This window comes from Gouania willdenowi, chromosome 6 (assembly GCF_900634775.1).
Source record: "Gouania willdenowi chromosome 6, fGouWil2.1, whole genome shotgun sequence".
Lineage (NCBI taxonomy): Eukaryota > Metazoa > Chordata > Actinopteri > Blenniiformes > Gobiesocidae > Gouania > Gouania willdenowi.
In genome coordinates this window covers 12,423,262-12,441,248 of record NC_041049.1, presented here as the reverse complement: position 1 = coordinate 12,441,248, position 17,987 = coordinate 12,423,262, and the positions used below count along the sequence as shown (strand labels likewise).

Sequence of the window (17,987 nt, the reverse complement as noted above, 5' to 3'; positions counted from 1 at the left end):
GATATGAAAGACATTTTAATAAATGTTAACTACGTATCATAATCGCACAACTTACTTATTAACTACGTCAAAGTCATAGAACTGTAACATGGTTCCCTAGATTTGTCTTTAATTAAATTGTAAATTACTGTTTTTTTAATATAATTTCCATGCCAATTACAAAGTCAATTACCTCAACTCAATTACAATTCAATTACGTTACAAATAATAATTAAAAAGATCCAAATACAGTTATAATTACATCATACTGGTAGTTAATTATCAAATACGTGATTATAATTACAATTGACCCCAACCCCAGCTAGGGTTAAGGTTAGGGGCAGGGTCGTGGTCAATTACATTGTCAGTTACAATTACGTTTTTAACTATCAATGTTCAATAACAATTAAATCAGGATTAGAGTCACCAGCATTTATTCCAATTCCAATTAAATTATAATTGTTTTTTATCCTCACAAAGGCAAATACAATTATGTCCTCATTTACTAAAGTTCAATTACAATTAATCACTATTACTGAGCCTGAAATAATAACCTAATAAAAGTTAACCTTCCTCTTGTGTTAGCGTTCTGTTAGCATGTCTTATGGGAACGGTTCCTAAACCAGCTGTAAAATACACTAAAAACAAATATCTATATCTAATGTATTCCCTATCAATCGGCTTCCTAATCAATGAAAATAAAGGTTTTAATATTATTGGCGTGACCGTCTGAGCCTTTTTTTTTAAATGGTTAAATGTGGGAAAGCTTGATATGAAACATATTTTAATAAATGTCAACTACACATGTGTAGAACTGTACATAGAACTGAAACATAGTTCCCCAGTTTTGTGTTAAATTGTAATTGAAAAAAAAACATAGAACAAGAAGACATAGTCATCAACATCACCCGCCAGATGTTCCAATGTTCTAATATGACAGTAGACAAATTCATCAAATCTCAACAAAACTATAAAAGCAAGGACTCTCTGTGTGTGCGTGTCTGTGTGTGTCTGTGTTCCTCAAATATCTCTGCGGCTCAGGATCAGACTGACAACAAACTGAAATCAGAATAGATGGGGTTCAACTCCCTACAGTGTCTTTGCTGAAAGCCAAAATATATGAAAACACAACAGTTATCACTAGTCTACACATTTCACAACAAACCTAAATGTCCCTGACGTCCCACCTTCAAACTCAACCTCATTTGGTCTTTCATGAAAAAGCTACTTAACCTCCCACTTTTCTATAGCAATACATACTTCCTACAGGCACTGCACAAGTAATAAACAAATGAACAAAACAAGCACGCACACACACACACACACACACACACAAACACTAACAGCAGACGCTGCCCCCGCTTTCAGAACAAGTAAAGGCTAAGATACAATGTGCGATTTCTTGAATCGTTGTACTCAGCTCCAGCTTCAACTGTGTGCAGCTCACGATCTGACCGCTCACACTGTACGTCCATACACGACACGTCGGGGTCTTGTTTCCGGAAATGCAACGTACAAAGAAAGAAGAAGAAGAACAACTCTGAAGCGTCTCCATTAAAACAGACGAAGAAGAAAAACCCGGAAGTGGAGAGACACTCGCAAATCTCAGCAAAAAGAGCTTTAAAGAAGAAAAGACGGTGATGTGATGGACCAGGAGCTGGATGGACAGATGTGGGCACTACAGTCCATCAGTTTTACAGCAGTCCTACGATGGTCGCTCACGCACAGTGTGAGCGTTTACGGAAAAAGCCGATCCGCTGCACTGTGAGATACCCTCACGAGGAGCGACTGGATTTCAAACATGTTTGATTTTCTTACGACCATACGACTGCTGATCGGGAGCTGGTCGCGAGGTGTTCATCAATTCTCGTGACCCCATGTATACTACACGATGCATGACACACAATCTAGCAGAGACTCGCATGATCCCACAAAACAGACGCACAAGACGAAAATCGGCTCAAAATGGGCCAAAATCCACACAGTGTATGCCTGCCTTAAACTGAGGAAGAAGTTCGGCGCTCAGCCGCTCCGCCCCAACCGATCAACATTTTTGCCGTTCACTCATAGGTTTTCACCTTTGCACATAAATGTGAGTGAATTAAAGTTTCACATAGAGCAAACAACTCTTTGGTGTTAATGAGATGATAAAACAATGCAATGGGAGCATCTACAGAAAGTTTCATCACGACAATGACGTCATTGATCGGATCGGTGAATTAAGTGTAAAGCCTATACGTGACAGTATTGAATGTGTGTGTTTATTATATATTTCGTAGTGTCTCTTACCTGTCTCCCTGCCTCGTTGTTGTGCAGGTTCATCAGCATACGTGAGTGTTCAGTGGAGCCCCGTGGGTAGTTCTTCTCTCTCTCCCTGGCGTCTACGAACTCTCGTGCGAACCTGTAGCCGTAGTGCACGTTATCGCCGCAACCGCCCCACAGCCAATCCCTGGGCAGGTCTCTGGGGCGAGCGGCGCGGCTGCACCCGCAGGTGGAGAGCTCGCCCTCTCTACACGCCCGGCTGATGGCGTTGACCACGCCCGCCGCACTGATGGCGTACGTGAAGGCTGTTTCCCTGGAGCCTGGAAAACACAAATAATTAATATTTAAATCTGAATAATAATCCACCCACTGACAGGAAACAGGTTCACCCCCCCACACACACACCCTGCTTCACCCAACAATGGACAATAGAAGCCATGTGAGGCTCTGACCTCATACCTGGTTAAACTCAGGCGTTTGAAATACCAGCTCCACTCACCCATGCTACGTGTGCTGCATTTAATGACATAAACATATCTGTTTAACCATGCGGGTCCCCTGTGGGTGCACCTTTTTCAGGCCTGGCTGCTCACCCTCTATGTGAAAGGCTCAGTCACCTTCAGAGCAGAACATGAAGGAAGTCACCCACAAAGACAGGCTAGCATAGAACTAGGCACTACACAAGCGTTCTGCCATTAAAACTCACTGTAAGGTCAAAGTTCTCCAGACTAACCTGTATAAAAGGTTATTTATCACATTGTGTGTTCAAATAAATGTGGAATACACAACATGGGTAGCGTTCTCATTCATACAAAAAGACACCAAAAACACGCCACAAAACGACAAAGGCAGAGCAGGTTTCTCATGTAAATAACAAAGATTGCTGAGGTCACTCCTGTATGAAGCTGCAAATTCATGGCTTCAAAGTTTAACCTTCCGTATTTTCTGCTATTATTGACGAATAAATCTGATCAATATTAGAATCAGAAAAGTTTATTTTGCCAAGTACAGTTTTTAAAAAAAACAGCACAGGGAATTTGACTCGGTAGTCGGTGCGCAGAACAAAAACAAAACAAACACAAAAATAAAAAATCAAGCCAGCAACAGTAATAATAATAATGATATGTACATATAAAGGATAAGGGATAAATAAAGGATAAATTATTTCTTTTTTACTTTTATCTTTTAATTTTTTCCTGAAGATAATAATAACAAAAAATAAATAAAAAAACATAGATAAATATAAATATACAAACAAATACTAGCTTAATGTAGAGGTTCCCAACTTTTTTGGGGTCGTGACCCTATTTTGATATCACAAATGTCCCTAACCCCAGAACCTTTTTTTTCTAGATCTAGTTTTCTGATATGTTTAATAAAGTGATTTAATAAATCCAGAGAAGCACAAAGTGACAAGTACTCCACCTCAGTTATAACTAGATTTACTGTATATTTGAGAAGGTTTAAGTATAGGATACAGTTATTTGATATCCATTGTGTGATGTGTATAAAAATGTTTAAAAAATAGAATTTTAATCAGTTTTTACCAAAGTTTTTTTTTTTTTTTGGGTTCCGACCCCAAAGGTAAAAAACACTGGCAGTGAACAATGGGGCACCTCAGTATATTGAAGGATGACAATGTGCAGCAAACAGACATTATGTATGCAGGAGTGATGAGTCAACATCTGTAAGATCTCTGAGTGCTTGAACTACACTCATCAATCCATAAATAAGCATCATTTCACATGTTCCTGTGTTAATTTAGGACAAACTCTACTCATAGCCTGGCAGATACGTCAAAAAGACGTTGACTTCTGGAAGAAAGCATGAACATTAGTACATGGGGGGTTTTTAAGTAAGCTGAATCCATTTTTAATGGGATCCACGCTGGCAAAAACAATGGTTTCCACTAAAATCCAAGAAATCCAAGATGGCCGCCGTCCATATTGCCCATTTGGATATTTTGTCATAACTTTGGCACTTGACATAGATATAGTTATAGATATAGGTTTTCAGGGTCAAGGACTTCAATGATATATCTAAATACTGTACATTTTGCTCAGAGCAAAATTTAAGATGGCCACCATCAATATTGTGAATTTCATACATCTTACCATAACTTTGGCTCTGTTAGAAGTAGAAACATGATCTTAGTGGCAAAATGTATGATTTTACACTAATAGAGTGATCCACATGCACTAATATATTCCATTAAATATCAGCTCGTGAACTCTTTGAGTCAGCAGTTATTGTAGCCTTTTTTTTAATGTGTCTAGTGTTGATTTATTCAGATTTATTTGCGTTTGTAAGGAAAATATTTACACATTAAGTTGGGAATTGTTTTTTTTTATTTATAGTTTTTGATTTTTTTATTTATCGTTATCGTGATAAACACCAGAAATTATTGGGATAATATTTTTAGTCCATATCGCCCATCTCTAATTTTCATGCTTTATTCCATAAGTAAAAATCTTAGCCTAATATTATCTGCCGGGCTAGAATGAGAATACAGTACAGAGCAAAAAAAAAAAAAAAAAAAAAAAAGATGTTTTTTTTTTGTAAATCTTGGGTATAAAACTAATCAAAAACATTTTTCCTACAGTTTTTGGACCCATGTTGTTAGACCCACTGTGGCCCGCGGGTCATATGTTTTAAACTCCTGATCCTGAGTGAGACACGCGCAGAGGAGGTATTTTATGAGTCAGATTATAAATACAGACCGGATGTAGCGGCTCGGTGTCAGATCATCAGCGCATTTCAAAGAGCATCAGCGGACAAAGGAGCGGAGGACAACCTCCAGCTCAGAGCAGGACGGACGGACACGGACAGACACAGACACCTCAGCGTCTGGAGCGGATCTCACACCTACTTGTTGATGGGTCGATTCCCACAAAGCCCAGTGCTGCAAATCAGCCTCAGCAAACACGGGATTTCACCGTGCGAGCCGGTTTCAATACGCATGCGCGAACTCATTTCGTGTTTTTTTTGTTTTTTTTCTTTTGTAATATATTACAGTGATGTATTCATTTTTTAAGTAACTCAGTAGTGTAACTCATTACAAAAGTGAAAAGTGGTCATATATTACTAGTTACAATTAAAGTAACTCATGTCACATGCATTTTTTAATTTAAGTGCATATTTGCTTTGTTTTCTCACTGTTTGCAATTATTTGAAGAAAAAAAAGATGATCATTATAGTTAAATATAACTTATGGGGAATAAAAAAAAAAGAGCTTTCTGCTCCTGAAACAGCAGAAATATTTAAAACAAAACTTAGACCAATGTTATTCGAACACTGTCAGTGTGATATAATTAGTGTTCTGGACCAAAAGTAAACAGTAATATTGTAATACAAATATATTACATTTTTATCCCAGTAACTAGTAATATAAATATATTACAAGTTTAGAGTAACTTACCCAACACTTATTATTATTATTATTATTATTGTTGTAGCCTTTAATTATTAAAAATTATTATTTATTTATTTATTTTTTTAACAAATGTGTTCTCAAAATAGACTTTTCTCACACACTTTATATCTACATGTTTATAGCTTTTCTCCAAACTAAAGTGCAGCTGCTTTTTTAAATGAAATATAATGTTATTAAAAAAATATCTCCCATCAGAAAAAAATACAAAATAAAGCAATGAATAAATCAACTTGACAGGGGAATTCTAAAGAATTTTCTGCCCTATCCTGCAATACCTCTGGATTCCTCTCGGGCAGTGGTTCTCAACCTTTTCAGCCCTCGACCCCCAAAATAAAGGTGCCAGAGACTGGGAACCCCCACTGAGAAGGTGGTGAAATGGGATTTGGGAAAAACCACAGAAAATGGTTAAAAGTTGCAAAATAGAGTTGGCAAAAATGGACAAAAAAAAAGTGGAAAAATGGGTTTAAAGTATTAATATGAACGATTAGTTGGAAGAATTAGTTTAAACTGACAAATAATGGCCATAACAAATCCTGAATGTGGTGAAATTGGTAAAAATAAGCATGAAATATGGTGAAAAGAGGTTAAAAGTGACAATAATGGGTCACTATATGTGATGGAAAGTGGTGGAAAGGGTTTACAGGTGCCGAAAATGTCCTGAAAATGGAAAAACTGTGCAAAAAAGACATTGGAATTTGATGGGGAAGTGGCAGAAATGGGAGTAATGTAGCAAAAACGCATTAAAGGGAGCAAAAATATGGCAAGAAAAAGTTATTAAAACAGGTTAAATATGGCAAGTTTGGTGTAGTTGGAGAAAAAGAGTAAAAATGGGCTCAAATTGTTTAGGAAATATTCTTAGTTTCTTAAAGGCACCGGGCGACCCCTTACCAGTCTCTCACGACCCCAGATGGGGTTCTGACCCCAAGGTTGAGAACCCCTGCTCTAGGGGTGCCACACACCTCGGGCTAGATTTCATCTTATCGCGCCAACTTCCAGGATTTATTCTGTGTGTGTTGTACTTAACTCTTTACTCTGAATGGCTAACCTGGTCGGGATCGGGGTAAGATGTGGATAAGATCAAATGAGTATGAAAGTCCCGCCTCCTGACCAATCAGTTCTCTTAGAAAATGACCAGCCCTTGAATGGGCGGGTCATTCTCTGGACAGTCGCTGCATGGATGTGATCTGACAGCTGACAGGAGAGAGAATATTCAGGCATCGATGCTTTTATTTTCCAATGATAGGGTTTTTGTTTTTTCTTATTATGTATCAAAGTCATTTTCTCATTTTGTAAGGGATTGCTTTTTGAGTTTCTCTGCCCATCACAGGGGAAATGGGGATGTGGGGAACAAAAAGGGCAATAATGTAAATGCAATTTAACACTTGAATGAAAAATTGATCACAAAAAAAATATTTAGCGATGACATCCTACAGGAAATATATAGATTTTCAACTGATGAACTAACCTACATGAGTCAGCTGAAAAAGCCTGTGTGCATCAGGGGCTCTTTCACCAATACATTCATTCATATATTCATATATACCACTGGCAACGCTGAGCCTCAGTTCTGCTAGAGAATACAGAACTCTATATCGTATAAAATACAAATATTGTGATGTAGGCAGAGCTGTATGAATGCAGCATCAAAGACACAGACTGCACCCAGAATGAGGCAGATACGTGAATACAAACACGGCTGTGCTTTAATAAAGTGAAACTGATCAGTCTGTTTATTCTCTGATAAATTAATATTGTATAATCTTCCTTCCTTCCTGCTTTTGCTGCAGCAACAGTGTTGTTTTTGGTCTGAATTATGAATTTCAATTCTTCACATTTTCTTAGAATTGTTCCTCATGGTGACGTGAGTCCGTGTTTGTAATTGGTCTGACGCAGCAATCTCTGCCCCTTTTTAAGTGAGCGTGCATACAGCCAGGTTGAAATCACCTGGCTTAAGTTAACGTGTTGATAACCTGCTTCGTAGTACAGCTGCTCTGTGACGGAGAATGTTTGGTTAGGTGAAGTCTGCTAATGGAGAGGATATATTCATCAAGCTTCGTAGTACAGGCCCTTAGTATCTGTACCAGAAGCAAACAATTACAAAAAAAAAAAAAAAGAAAACTTGTTAAAGGATTGGATGTATTTAAATGCATGATGATCTTACTAAAATATACTCCTAATCAAAACTTTAACCATCAGGCAAGACTACAAAGACTACATTAAATTTAGCATTTTTTTAAAATTACAACTTTGACTTTTTGTTACCAAGATATGTTGAATGGCAGATTATTGGTTGTGGTGAATAGAAGGCAAAATTTCAGATTTGAACATATGTTGTAGACAAATACTTTTCTTGTATGTAAAACGTGATAATTAGAGGTCGACTGATATATGGATTTTCTTCTTTTTTTTTTTTTAGCACTTTAGAGTAGCCATTAAAGGAAAAACGAAAGAACATAAAAAACATCAATTTGGATGTATAAATATACAGTGCCAGATCAAATATAATATATATATAATATCCTATTATAGGATATGGATTTTTGTATTTAAAGTTCAATAACTGTTAAGAGTTCTATTGGTGTATTTCATTAAATTCCTCATATATACATTTATATCATAGGAGTGTTTTAATTGTCTTTCATAATAGATGTGTTTTAAAAAAAAATATATCGGCCTCAAATATTGGCTTTAGATATTGGCCATGGGGTGATTTTTTTATTCATTTATTTTTAAATCGGTATTTGCATTGGCCTTTGAAAATCCCATATTGGTCGACCTCTAGTGATAATATTTGGATTCTCTCTCAGTGAGATGTAAATCCAATGTTTACAACTGAACGTGTGAACATTTATTGTATAGACTTTGGAGGCTGTTCAAAGCAGAGCATGCTCAACCTCTGTATATATGAATATAGCCATGCATATTTCAGACAACCCTGTAGGCTGAAGACTAGGGTTGGGAACCTCTGGGTACCTCACGATACGATACGCGATACAAAGCTCACAATAACCATTATCTCATGATATTACGATACTGCGATTATCGATATATTGGTCAGAAATCAATCTACGATAATCTATGACATAACAAGAAAACAATTTTTATTTCATATCTCTGAAAGACAATACATTGTAAAAGTGTCCTATGAACAGTGACACTATTTTAGTGAAAAATTTCTGTAAATAATTGTCAACATACCAATGTAAACAAATAAGTATCTCCAATAGTGCTTTCTGTAAACAAACAATAGGGTCTTTCTTACCAGTGACACCATTATAGTGCAATATCCCAGTAAACAATATATTGGTTCCTTCAACAGTGACAACATTTCTGTGAAGACGTACCTGCACATTTAAGTGAAAAAGCAGAAAAGGTTTAAAAAAAAAAAAATCGATACTTAGCGGGAGCATATCGATAATCGATCGTGCGGAAAAATATCGCGATATATCGCCGTATCGAGATATTGTCATACTCCTACTGAATACAAAGAAAGATGCCAACCAACAACATAAACACCACAATCAGAAAAGGCTTTATTATGGATTTTCCCATCAGAAAATGCCGAACAAGCAGGCAGTGTCGTATATAAAAAAGAAAACTGTAATTAATTTTGTAATATGATGTAAACTCTTCATTAGGAGTGATTACGTGACATTTGAATAAGAGTAAATCCTGGGTTTGTATTTCAAATTATATAAATAATGTAACATTTTATTATTTGTTAAACAGTCTGTTTTTTTCAATACTCATCATCAATCTAAATGTACTGTATGTTATAGTTTCAGTATTTAATGCACTGCCACTGCTCTGTTAGCTGTTAACTATTATGTACATCAGCAAACGCAGTAGTTAAATCATATTATTCTAATACAAGTTTTCAGGGCTTATATGAAGAACAAAAACATGCTTTCTCAGTCATTTAAAAAGAGAGGACGTGTTCTTGACTTTAAACTCACCGATCTGCATGACCCGTCCAAACACTGACGCGTTGTCCACGGTGCTGCAGTTCCACCTCCTCTGTCTGAACTGATACTGACACTCCTTGATGCCTGTCTTTGCTCCGTCTCCAATGTAGGTCATGTGATCCTGGTAGAGTTGGCACAGCTTCCTCTGACCCTGAAGATCACACCAAAAAATAGAGATTTTGTTTGGGTGTATTTATCAGACAATGGGCAAATGACACGAGTACGGCAGAAAGTAGCTTTCTGTATAAACATAACCTCGCTCAATCCTGGTTTGGTGTTATTTTGACCAGTAATTTCTCACTTCCATATATTGGAAGTTATCTGGATCAGGTCCTGATCATGGTACCATGATCGTTCACACTTTAAAGGCTTGGAACACATTTCTATCCATTAATAATGATAAAGTAGGTCCAAATGTATGGGCACCCCCATTCTTTTGAAAAATTGTGATGAAATGCCCAATGCCGATTCAATCCAGATGAAACTTGGTGGGGTAATTGAGGAACAAACTCGACATATTTCATCAAATTTCATAAAAATACAAACCGAGGTATGAATTTTAAAATTTCCTACAATGTTGATCAAACACTGATGAATTTTGTTCTGGATCCCCTCCAAAATGAAATGGAATCTGAAATGGTGCAAGGCCTATCTTTGGGTAAAATTGTGTCACAATCAATAGGGAACATTTGGTGTAATCGTGCTTATAAGAATATTAGCTCCTTGGCAAAGGTAACAAGGATTATTTCATGCCTGATATGTTTTAAAAGTTTAATGATGAAACTCAAAATGCCTCACTGGTGGATTTGCTGGAATGGAAAAAGTTGTGGTGCCTTTTAGTCACAAACCATAAAAGTGCATCATAGGAAAACAAAGCAGACAGTGGTTTTCATCCACAAGTTGAAAAAGTACCAAATAGATTGTAATTACATCTTTAAAAGAGGAGTATGAGTTCTTTTTTTTTTCTTTTCCCAGGAAAATGTCTTTGGACTACTTAAAAAGGGTCTGCATTGCACTTCTGGGTCTGGACCCATGAGTTTAGAAGCTATGGTTTAGGCCTGATTTACCTGATTCAAACTGTTAGTCTTAGCTTTAACTTCGTTTCTCACAGTGTAACGTACCTGGGAGAGACCAGACAGCTGGCTGCAGAGAGGCTGAGCTCCAATTATAAACATCTCTGGTCTCTGGATTGGGGTCAAACCAAGTGACCTGAAAGACAAGAGCCACATTAGGTCAGAATTCACACAATCACCATGTATCTGTTAAAACTCAAAGAGAAATAGCTGAAGTTCTGCAATCTACAACTCGGCTTAAAAGCAGACGTCGACTCAGCTCAGAACAAAAGACATCAGGTTTATTGGGACAAGTGGCCAATAAAATGTAGATAAATGGTCGGCTCGGGTGGAAATCTCTGTAGCCACTTCCCCTTAGGCTTTTATTAGTTTAACTGCTCTCAAACAGAATGTTGAAGGATGGTCGGATTGGTAGGAATTTCTAGGTGTTTTTCATTGTTAATGATCCTTTTCGATGAAACATTCAAATGACATCAAGTTGCAAGAAATCGCATTAGCAGGATGTAATGAAATGTGTGTGTATATATACGTAAGTAGCTCATAGATACATTTGGTTATACTGGTTTTTAAATAAGTCAGACTTCTTCCTACTTCTTTTTTTTTTTTTTTTTAACATATAAATGTTTTATTACTTTGTGTTTTTGACTTGTTTTGTGACATTACTTTTATTTCATATGTATGATTTTTGTTTTTACATGTTCAAGAATAGATCAAATCAAATCAAATATTGTTCATGTAAGATCTTCTAAGAAAAATGGTATCTTTCCGTATCCATTTGGTTGGCTGTGGGTAAAAGAGTTTTTATTGACCATTACATGCAATGACATTTTCCATGAGTTTTTATCTTATAGCCTAAAAATGTAATGTTATAAAGTGGATTCAAAACATATGCTGAAATGTGTATTCTTCTGATTACCTTTGTGGTGACAAAATCTTAACAAAAAAAAACTTAAACAATAACAATAATGTCCCAGCTGTTGTTTAATATGAGGCTGGGTTCTGGATAAATAAATGTTCCTTCAAAATAAAAGCACAAGATCATACTTGGCCTGTTCTGTGGATCAAAAGTGTTTTCCTTAGACAAAAATAAAAAATAAAAATGAATAAATGAGTTTTTTGAAGGGGGAACCACCTAGTCACACTTTTAACAAGTCTATAAAAACATGTTCGCAATATTTACTTATAAGAACATATCACTGTTTATGAGTTGTAGTTTACTACTTTGTGCAACTAATAGAAAGTTATAAAAAGTTAAAATCTCAGATTCCATCTGCTTCATATTTTGAGAACATTATTATAATTTCCTTAGTTTAAAGTAAAGTATGGTCCTAAAGCCATGCAATGTGATCCACATCTACACGCTCAAGTTTATGCAGTTTGTGGCCTGTATGTTCACAGCAGCAGCAGCAGCAACACGCAATGCAATGCCATTTGGGGCTTAGCCAGTGTAAATATTGTGACAGTGGCCTCACATTTGTTGCATTCACTGTTAGTGTCCCACCACAGGACTGGAGCATCGCTGCACGACGCAAAAAATAAACCCCAAGAAAGCTCACAAACAACCCATAGACGCAGAGAAGAGAATGGAAGAGAAGCTAGAAAAAAGAAAAACCTTCCATTTGTCATTTTAATTATAAAATAAATTGGTTTTGAAGAATACATTTCCTTAGTAATGGCAATAAATATTTTACTTGGATTGCAGCATAAAGTGGTACAATTATAATAAACAGCATCAGAGACTTTATGTGATATCTGAAGCACCAACTGAAGTGAGAACCCGTGCTGCTTTAAGAGTCCCAAGCATATCTTGAAACAACAGGAATACACCCCCAGCCCCAGTGATCAGTCATTCACTCACCACCATGAGTTGCCATCCACCACCGGCATCTGGGAGCTGCAGGCGAGGAAGGCCACAGCCGTGAGCAGCCTCTCCGCGGCGGCACCGCTTCGTCTCCTCCGCCTGTTCTCCATGATCCGCTGCGTCCCCCAAACACACAGCACAGGGGCCAATAAAAGTGCTCTGCTCCTGGGACACAGGCAGAAAATAAAAAGGTGTCCAGGTCAGTGGAGAGGGGGGTGGGGGGTAGGAGGAGAGACGATTTCAGCTCGTGGATGAAGGTGATGCGGTGCGTCTTTGAGCTTGTTCCTCCTAGTTTTCGTTTTTTTCTGACATTTGGTCCACTTGAGTTTCACCTTCCCCTCTCCAACAAACTAACACAGGTAGAAATCCCCAGGCAAAAACCGACGATTGGCCTCCAATCATACGTTAATCCAACGCAAACGCTGTGCGTAAAATGGTTCAGTTTGTGCGCTTTTTACGCACCAGGAAACCACACTTATCCACTTTCCTAATCCACAAACAAACTAATAAATAACTCGCTAAAATAACAAAGCGTTATCCACTCCCAGTCTTGAGAAAAACTCCAAACAGATTAAAGCACTGATACCCATGTGAAGTGGCGGTTTCTCTTCCTCCCTCTCTCCCCCCAGTGTGGTCACTCTACTTCTCAGTCTCCCGCGGGCACACTCCTTTTTTTCTCACCCAACTTCACCTCACACGCCCTCCCTTCCCCCCACCGATACCGAGCGCACGCGTGGAAACGGATCACATTTAATGTTGCCAGATTGGGTGGCGCCTGCAGGGTTTCCACCCAAATTGGCAATCCGAAAAAACCCCAACATATTGTAGGCAAATGTTCATTCATGTTGAGTACATCTTATCACCTCATTTAAATCACATTCCAAAGGAGCCTGATTCTTCTCTTTGGACCAACTGTAAGTGAATTTCAACAAAATAGCTTAAATAACAGAATTAAATGGTTTTCCTTATAACTCAAGCGGCTGTTAAGAAAGTTGATGTGTGATTTTGGTACAAAATAACAGCTTTTTCCCCCCTTTAAAAAAAAAAAAAAAAAAAAAGATGGAGAAAACAGTGAGAAAATATATATTTAGCTACTGTATTAGTATTTTTGAAACAATATTCACATGGATGCTATAAATGGGGAACATTTACTATAAGTGTAAATAGTCCAAAAGATTTGTTCATTCAGATGTGCAGTGCATTTAAAGATAAAAACATATATTGAATTATTTCATTGTGGTCCAAACAGTACAATTTGATGAGATTATTTCTGGAAAGTGACTGGATTCGTGCCAAAGAGATGAAGAGCATCAGTAATGTTGTAGTACAGATCAATGCTGCCAACATATAGGGCCAATACATTTAATTAAGGCAAGGCAAAGCAAGGATAGGCACATTTATTTGTATAGTGCATTTGATACAACAGGCAGCTGAATGTGCTTTACATGATCAAAAAGTGCAACAGAAAACATTCAACAGCTTAAAAACCAATAAGAACATTAAAATCAGCAGCAAAAACATTTAAAATCATCAGTAAAATCGTTTAAAACCATCAACAAACACATTACATCAACAACAACATAACCAAAAATCTCCCTCTCAATCATACGCAAAAATAGTGCCTTTAACTTTGATTTAAAAATGTTCACATTAGATGCTGACTTCAGCTCTGTTGCAGTTTGTTCCACTTCTTTGCAGCATAACAACTAAACACAGCATCAACATGTTTACTGTGAGCTCTGGGCTCCACTATCTGACCTGTGTCCATAGATCTGAGAGACCTGCTGGGTTCATACCTGACTAACATGTCACTGATGTATTCTGGACCAAACCCATTCACAGATTTATACACCAGCAGCAGAACTTTAAAGTCTATTCTGAGGCTGACTGGGAGCCAGTGTAAATATTTTAAAACGAATTAATTACAAATTAAACACAAATTCAAAAAACTTTTTGGGTCATTTTTGATTGGAAATATTTTGCTTATCTGGCAACACATAAATCGTTACTTGACAATAAAAAGACCCCAAGATAATGATTTACAGTCTGCATAAACAGGGCTGAAACATAACATAACATAACATAACATAACATAACATAACATAACATAACATAACATAACATAACATAACATAACATAACATAACATAACATAACTGCTAGAGCAGACATGGGCTCATCTGTGAACGATCCCATATACAGACCTTGGAGTCGCTGTTAGCTTACAATAAACAGAAAGAGATTGGCCACCTTTATAATAAGTGTTGACTCGGCCACTGGGAATGAGGTCCAAGGCCAAGGCATCCACTTGATAATAATGTATCATGTTTTTCTGCAGTCAGTGCCTTCTCCTCGTCCTTCTCTCTCTGCTCTGTTTCAGGTGTCGTGAAGCTGATGATGGCAGTTCCTGATCTGTGGTTCACGACTCAACTAGTCTGAGACACTCTGATGTTCTATCTCTCTATTGGTCCTTCTGTCCACTAACCCTAACCAGTCACAGCAGATGTCTGCTACATCTGAACCTGGTTCTAAAGGAGATTTCTTCCTGTTAAAAAGGAGTTGTTTCTTCCCACTGTCGCTAAATTCTTGTTCATGTGGCTCTTGTTGTTTTTCCCCCCCCCCTATTATTATATATTTTATATTTTGATAACGCTATGAGATAACCTTTGTTGTAATTTGCGCTATATAAATAAAGATTGATTGATTGATAATCGTGCATTACTTCATTATTGAGGAGGCATCAAGGAATCAAGTATCTCAATAAAAATGCACGAAAAACAGAAAAATATTACTCTGAAAAACAGAAGAAAGAAAAAAAAAATACATTATTCAGAATTTTTTTTAAATTTTTATTTCGCTTCCGTAAGCGATATATTACTTTACTATATTTGTTTTCTTTGGTCATTTGCACAATTGAGTTTGAAAAATAGCAATTAATTTGGGCAGGGGGGGGTTGCGTTGAGTCGTTTCTATTTAATTCTTTGAGTCCTCGGGTTAAAAGGGTGATTAATGGGGGGTTGAAGACTGTGTGAAACCCTCCCTCAACCTTTTTTAAAGTTCATGCGGGGTCAGATTCCTTTTATTAGCTGGAGTGAATAATTTGTTTGAATAAAAGGTGAGTGCCTGAAAAACATGTAATCCCCCGTTCTTTAGCTCTGACAGAGGGTGGCGCACACGCACACGCACACACGTAAACACAAAAGACGTGTTGGAGCGAGCTCTGCCTCAATTCATTGCCCGGTCAAAGGCAAACTGAGGCCCTGGTCGGTGAACCTGCAGATAAATCACTGCTTTGATGTGACTCACTGCTGCTAAAAGATGTGAGGGACCCCAAAATATAGGTACCAGAACCCAAACTTCAAGCTAAAACAGTGATTTGATCTTCAGATGCCCTAAAGGAAAAACGCGTATTCGTGCGTAAAAACCTGAATTCGAGGTTTTTACGCATGAGGGATTTACCGGTTTTCTTCAAATAAAATGTGTCATTTCATTTCCAAATACCCTGTAAAGCCCAGATAACATCAGTTGGAGAGGTGGTTCACAGTAGGATGTCGCTGGTGTTTCCATAATAAAAGCGTAGCAGACGTTTACGCACCTTTCAGACCCTTCAATATACATTCAAGTAGATATTCTGCTACATTTCAGAATAAGAGACAAAATGCTCAACAAGCCATATCATAAGAAGATAATTAAAAATGTTGGCAAAGAAACATCTGAGCGACTACTGAGTAACTTTGTGAGGATTAAATGAAGTTTGCATATGGAGATAGAACAACAGTGCCCTCATTTGGAGAAACACGTGATCTGATATGTCCTTTTGTTGGCATTAGCCCAGTGGCTTTAGTTTTATTTTGTAACTATAATGTAGGTTGTGAAGGAAAAGACAGTTATTGACACACATAGACATTGATTCATGATTTTATATATGTGTATTGTCTCCAAATAAACTTCCAAACTGTATTTTTTAAGTTTTTAAAAATACCTTGTTGTAATCATGTGATGTTGCCAGCTAAAATTAATTCATACAAGGCAGAATATCAAGTTAATGCTTGTGCTGATCAAGCTAAAGGCACATTTTCAAGATGGATATACATTTACAGTAAATTGATATACATCTGATTTAATGCTGAACAGTATACTACATATATAGCACACCTTAGAGGAACAAATTATATTGTAGTATAGTGGCATCAATAAAAATGTAGACATTTTTTAAACATATTAATTAAAAGCTAATATTAACAATGATTGGAGACCTGTTTTGTGTATCACTAATGTCAATGTTTCAGACACTCAACATTTCAAGGTTGTCAGTTAAAAGTCAAAGATCTTATTTCTGTAAATATGCAAATAGACTCACTCATTCTAATCCACAAAGTCTAAACTAAAGGACAATACACATACACAAAAGCTTCTGATCACAATTGCAAATTTCCTTGATTTTATCAGATTTATTTGTTTATTTGTATCCCGTACTCCCAGTTTGGTGGTTTCCCAGTTTCTGGGTTGTTTAAACTCACCTTTGTTTTCGAAAAATGTAATCTAAAAATAGTCCTTCTCCTGGGGGTGATTTTAGGGAGGAATGTGTGCGGGGAAGCTGGTGGTCATTGTTACAAATGAAGGATGGCCACACTGTTACCCACCTAGCACCCCGAGTAAGAATAGAATGGAAAAGGAAAAGAGAAAGTAAAATACAAAATAAATACCAACATAGATAACAGTGCATACAATATATATATATTTAAAAACCTTTAGGACAGATATGAAATTAGAAAAACTGAATCTAATTCAAAGAGGGTAAAAAAGTCCAATGGCTATTGCAGGAATTGGGTTGGGGGCAGCAGGGTGGTCGTCAGTGTCCATCCATCCATCATCTGAAATACAACATCTTCATGCAGGCAGGGGTGGAGATTTTAAAAGTGAGGGTGTTCTAAGGGTAGGGCAACCATTGACTCCCAATTTAGTTTATTAAATTAATTTACTAAAACCATGATAAAGCTGTTATTAAATCAATGATACTCAACATGTGGCTCTTTATGACTTCATTTTAATTAATAATCCCCCAGAAAACCTTCAAAGGGGAACAATTTTTAACTCCTTTTTACCTTTTTCGTTGGCCATTTTCCAACTTCCTTTGTCCCATTTTTGCCCATTTCACAAAAGATTTGACGTTTATTTGTTTTTTTTCAGAATTTAGCTTCTTTTTGCAAATACATATCAATTTTGTTGTTTTTGCCACTTTTATCCAATTTTTTTTCCCTCCTTTAACCTTTTATTTTTTGCCACTTTTCATCCAAATAAGCTACATTTTGCCAAAAAATACCACTTGTTTCTTTTTTCCTTACATGTTTTCACTATTGTTTGGCACATTTTGCTTATTTAAGCTACCTTTAGTCATTATATGCCACCTGTTT

At 36.9% G+C, this 17,987-nt stretch overlaps 1 protein-coding gene across 2 annotated transcripts in view; it reads right to left on the bottom strand.

The window, feature by feature from the left end:
* wnt5b (wingless-type MMTV integration site family, member 5b) overlaps positions 1-17,987 on the bottom strand; it is a 122,478-nt gene that overhangs the window by 14,029 nt on the left and 90,462 nt on the right. Inside the window, exons 3-6 of one of the 2 annotated variants that reach the window (XM_028448393.1) lie at positions 12,571-12,738; positions 10,761-10,848; positions 9,631-9,790; positions 2,269-2,561 (exon numbers count right to left, since the gene is read on the bottom strand). In XM_028448393.1, coding sequence (XP_028304194.1) covers positions 2,269-2,561; positions 9,631-9,790; positions 10,761-10,848; positions 12,571-12,683 — 654 coding nt within the window. In that variant the 5' untranslated portion in view covers positions 12,684-12,738. Of the gene's footprint in view, positions 1-2,268; positions 2,562-9,630; positions 9,791-10,760; positions 10,849-12,570; positions 13,148-17,987 lie in introns of those variants that run through there. The other variant, XM_028448394.1, reaches the window with a different exon arrangement.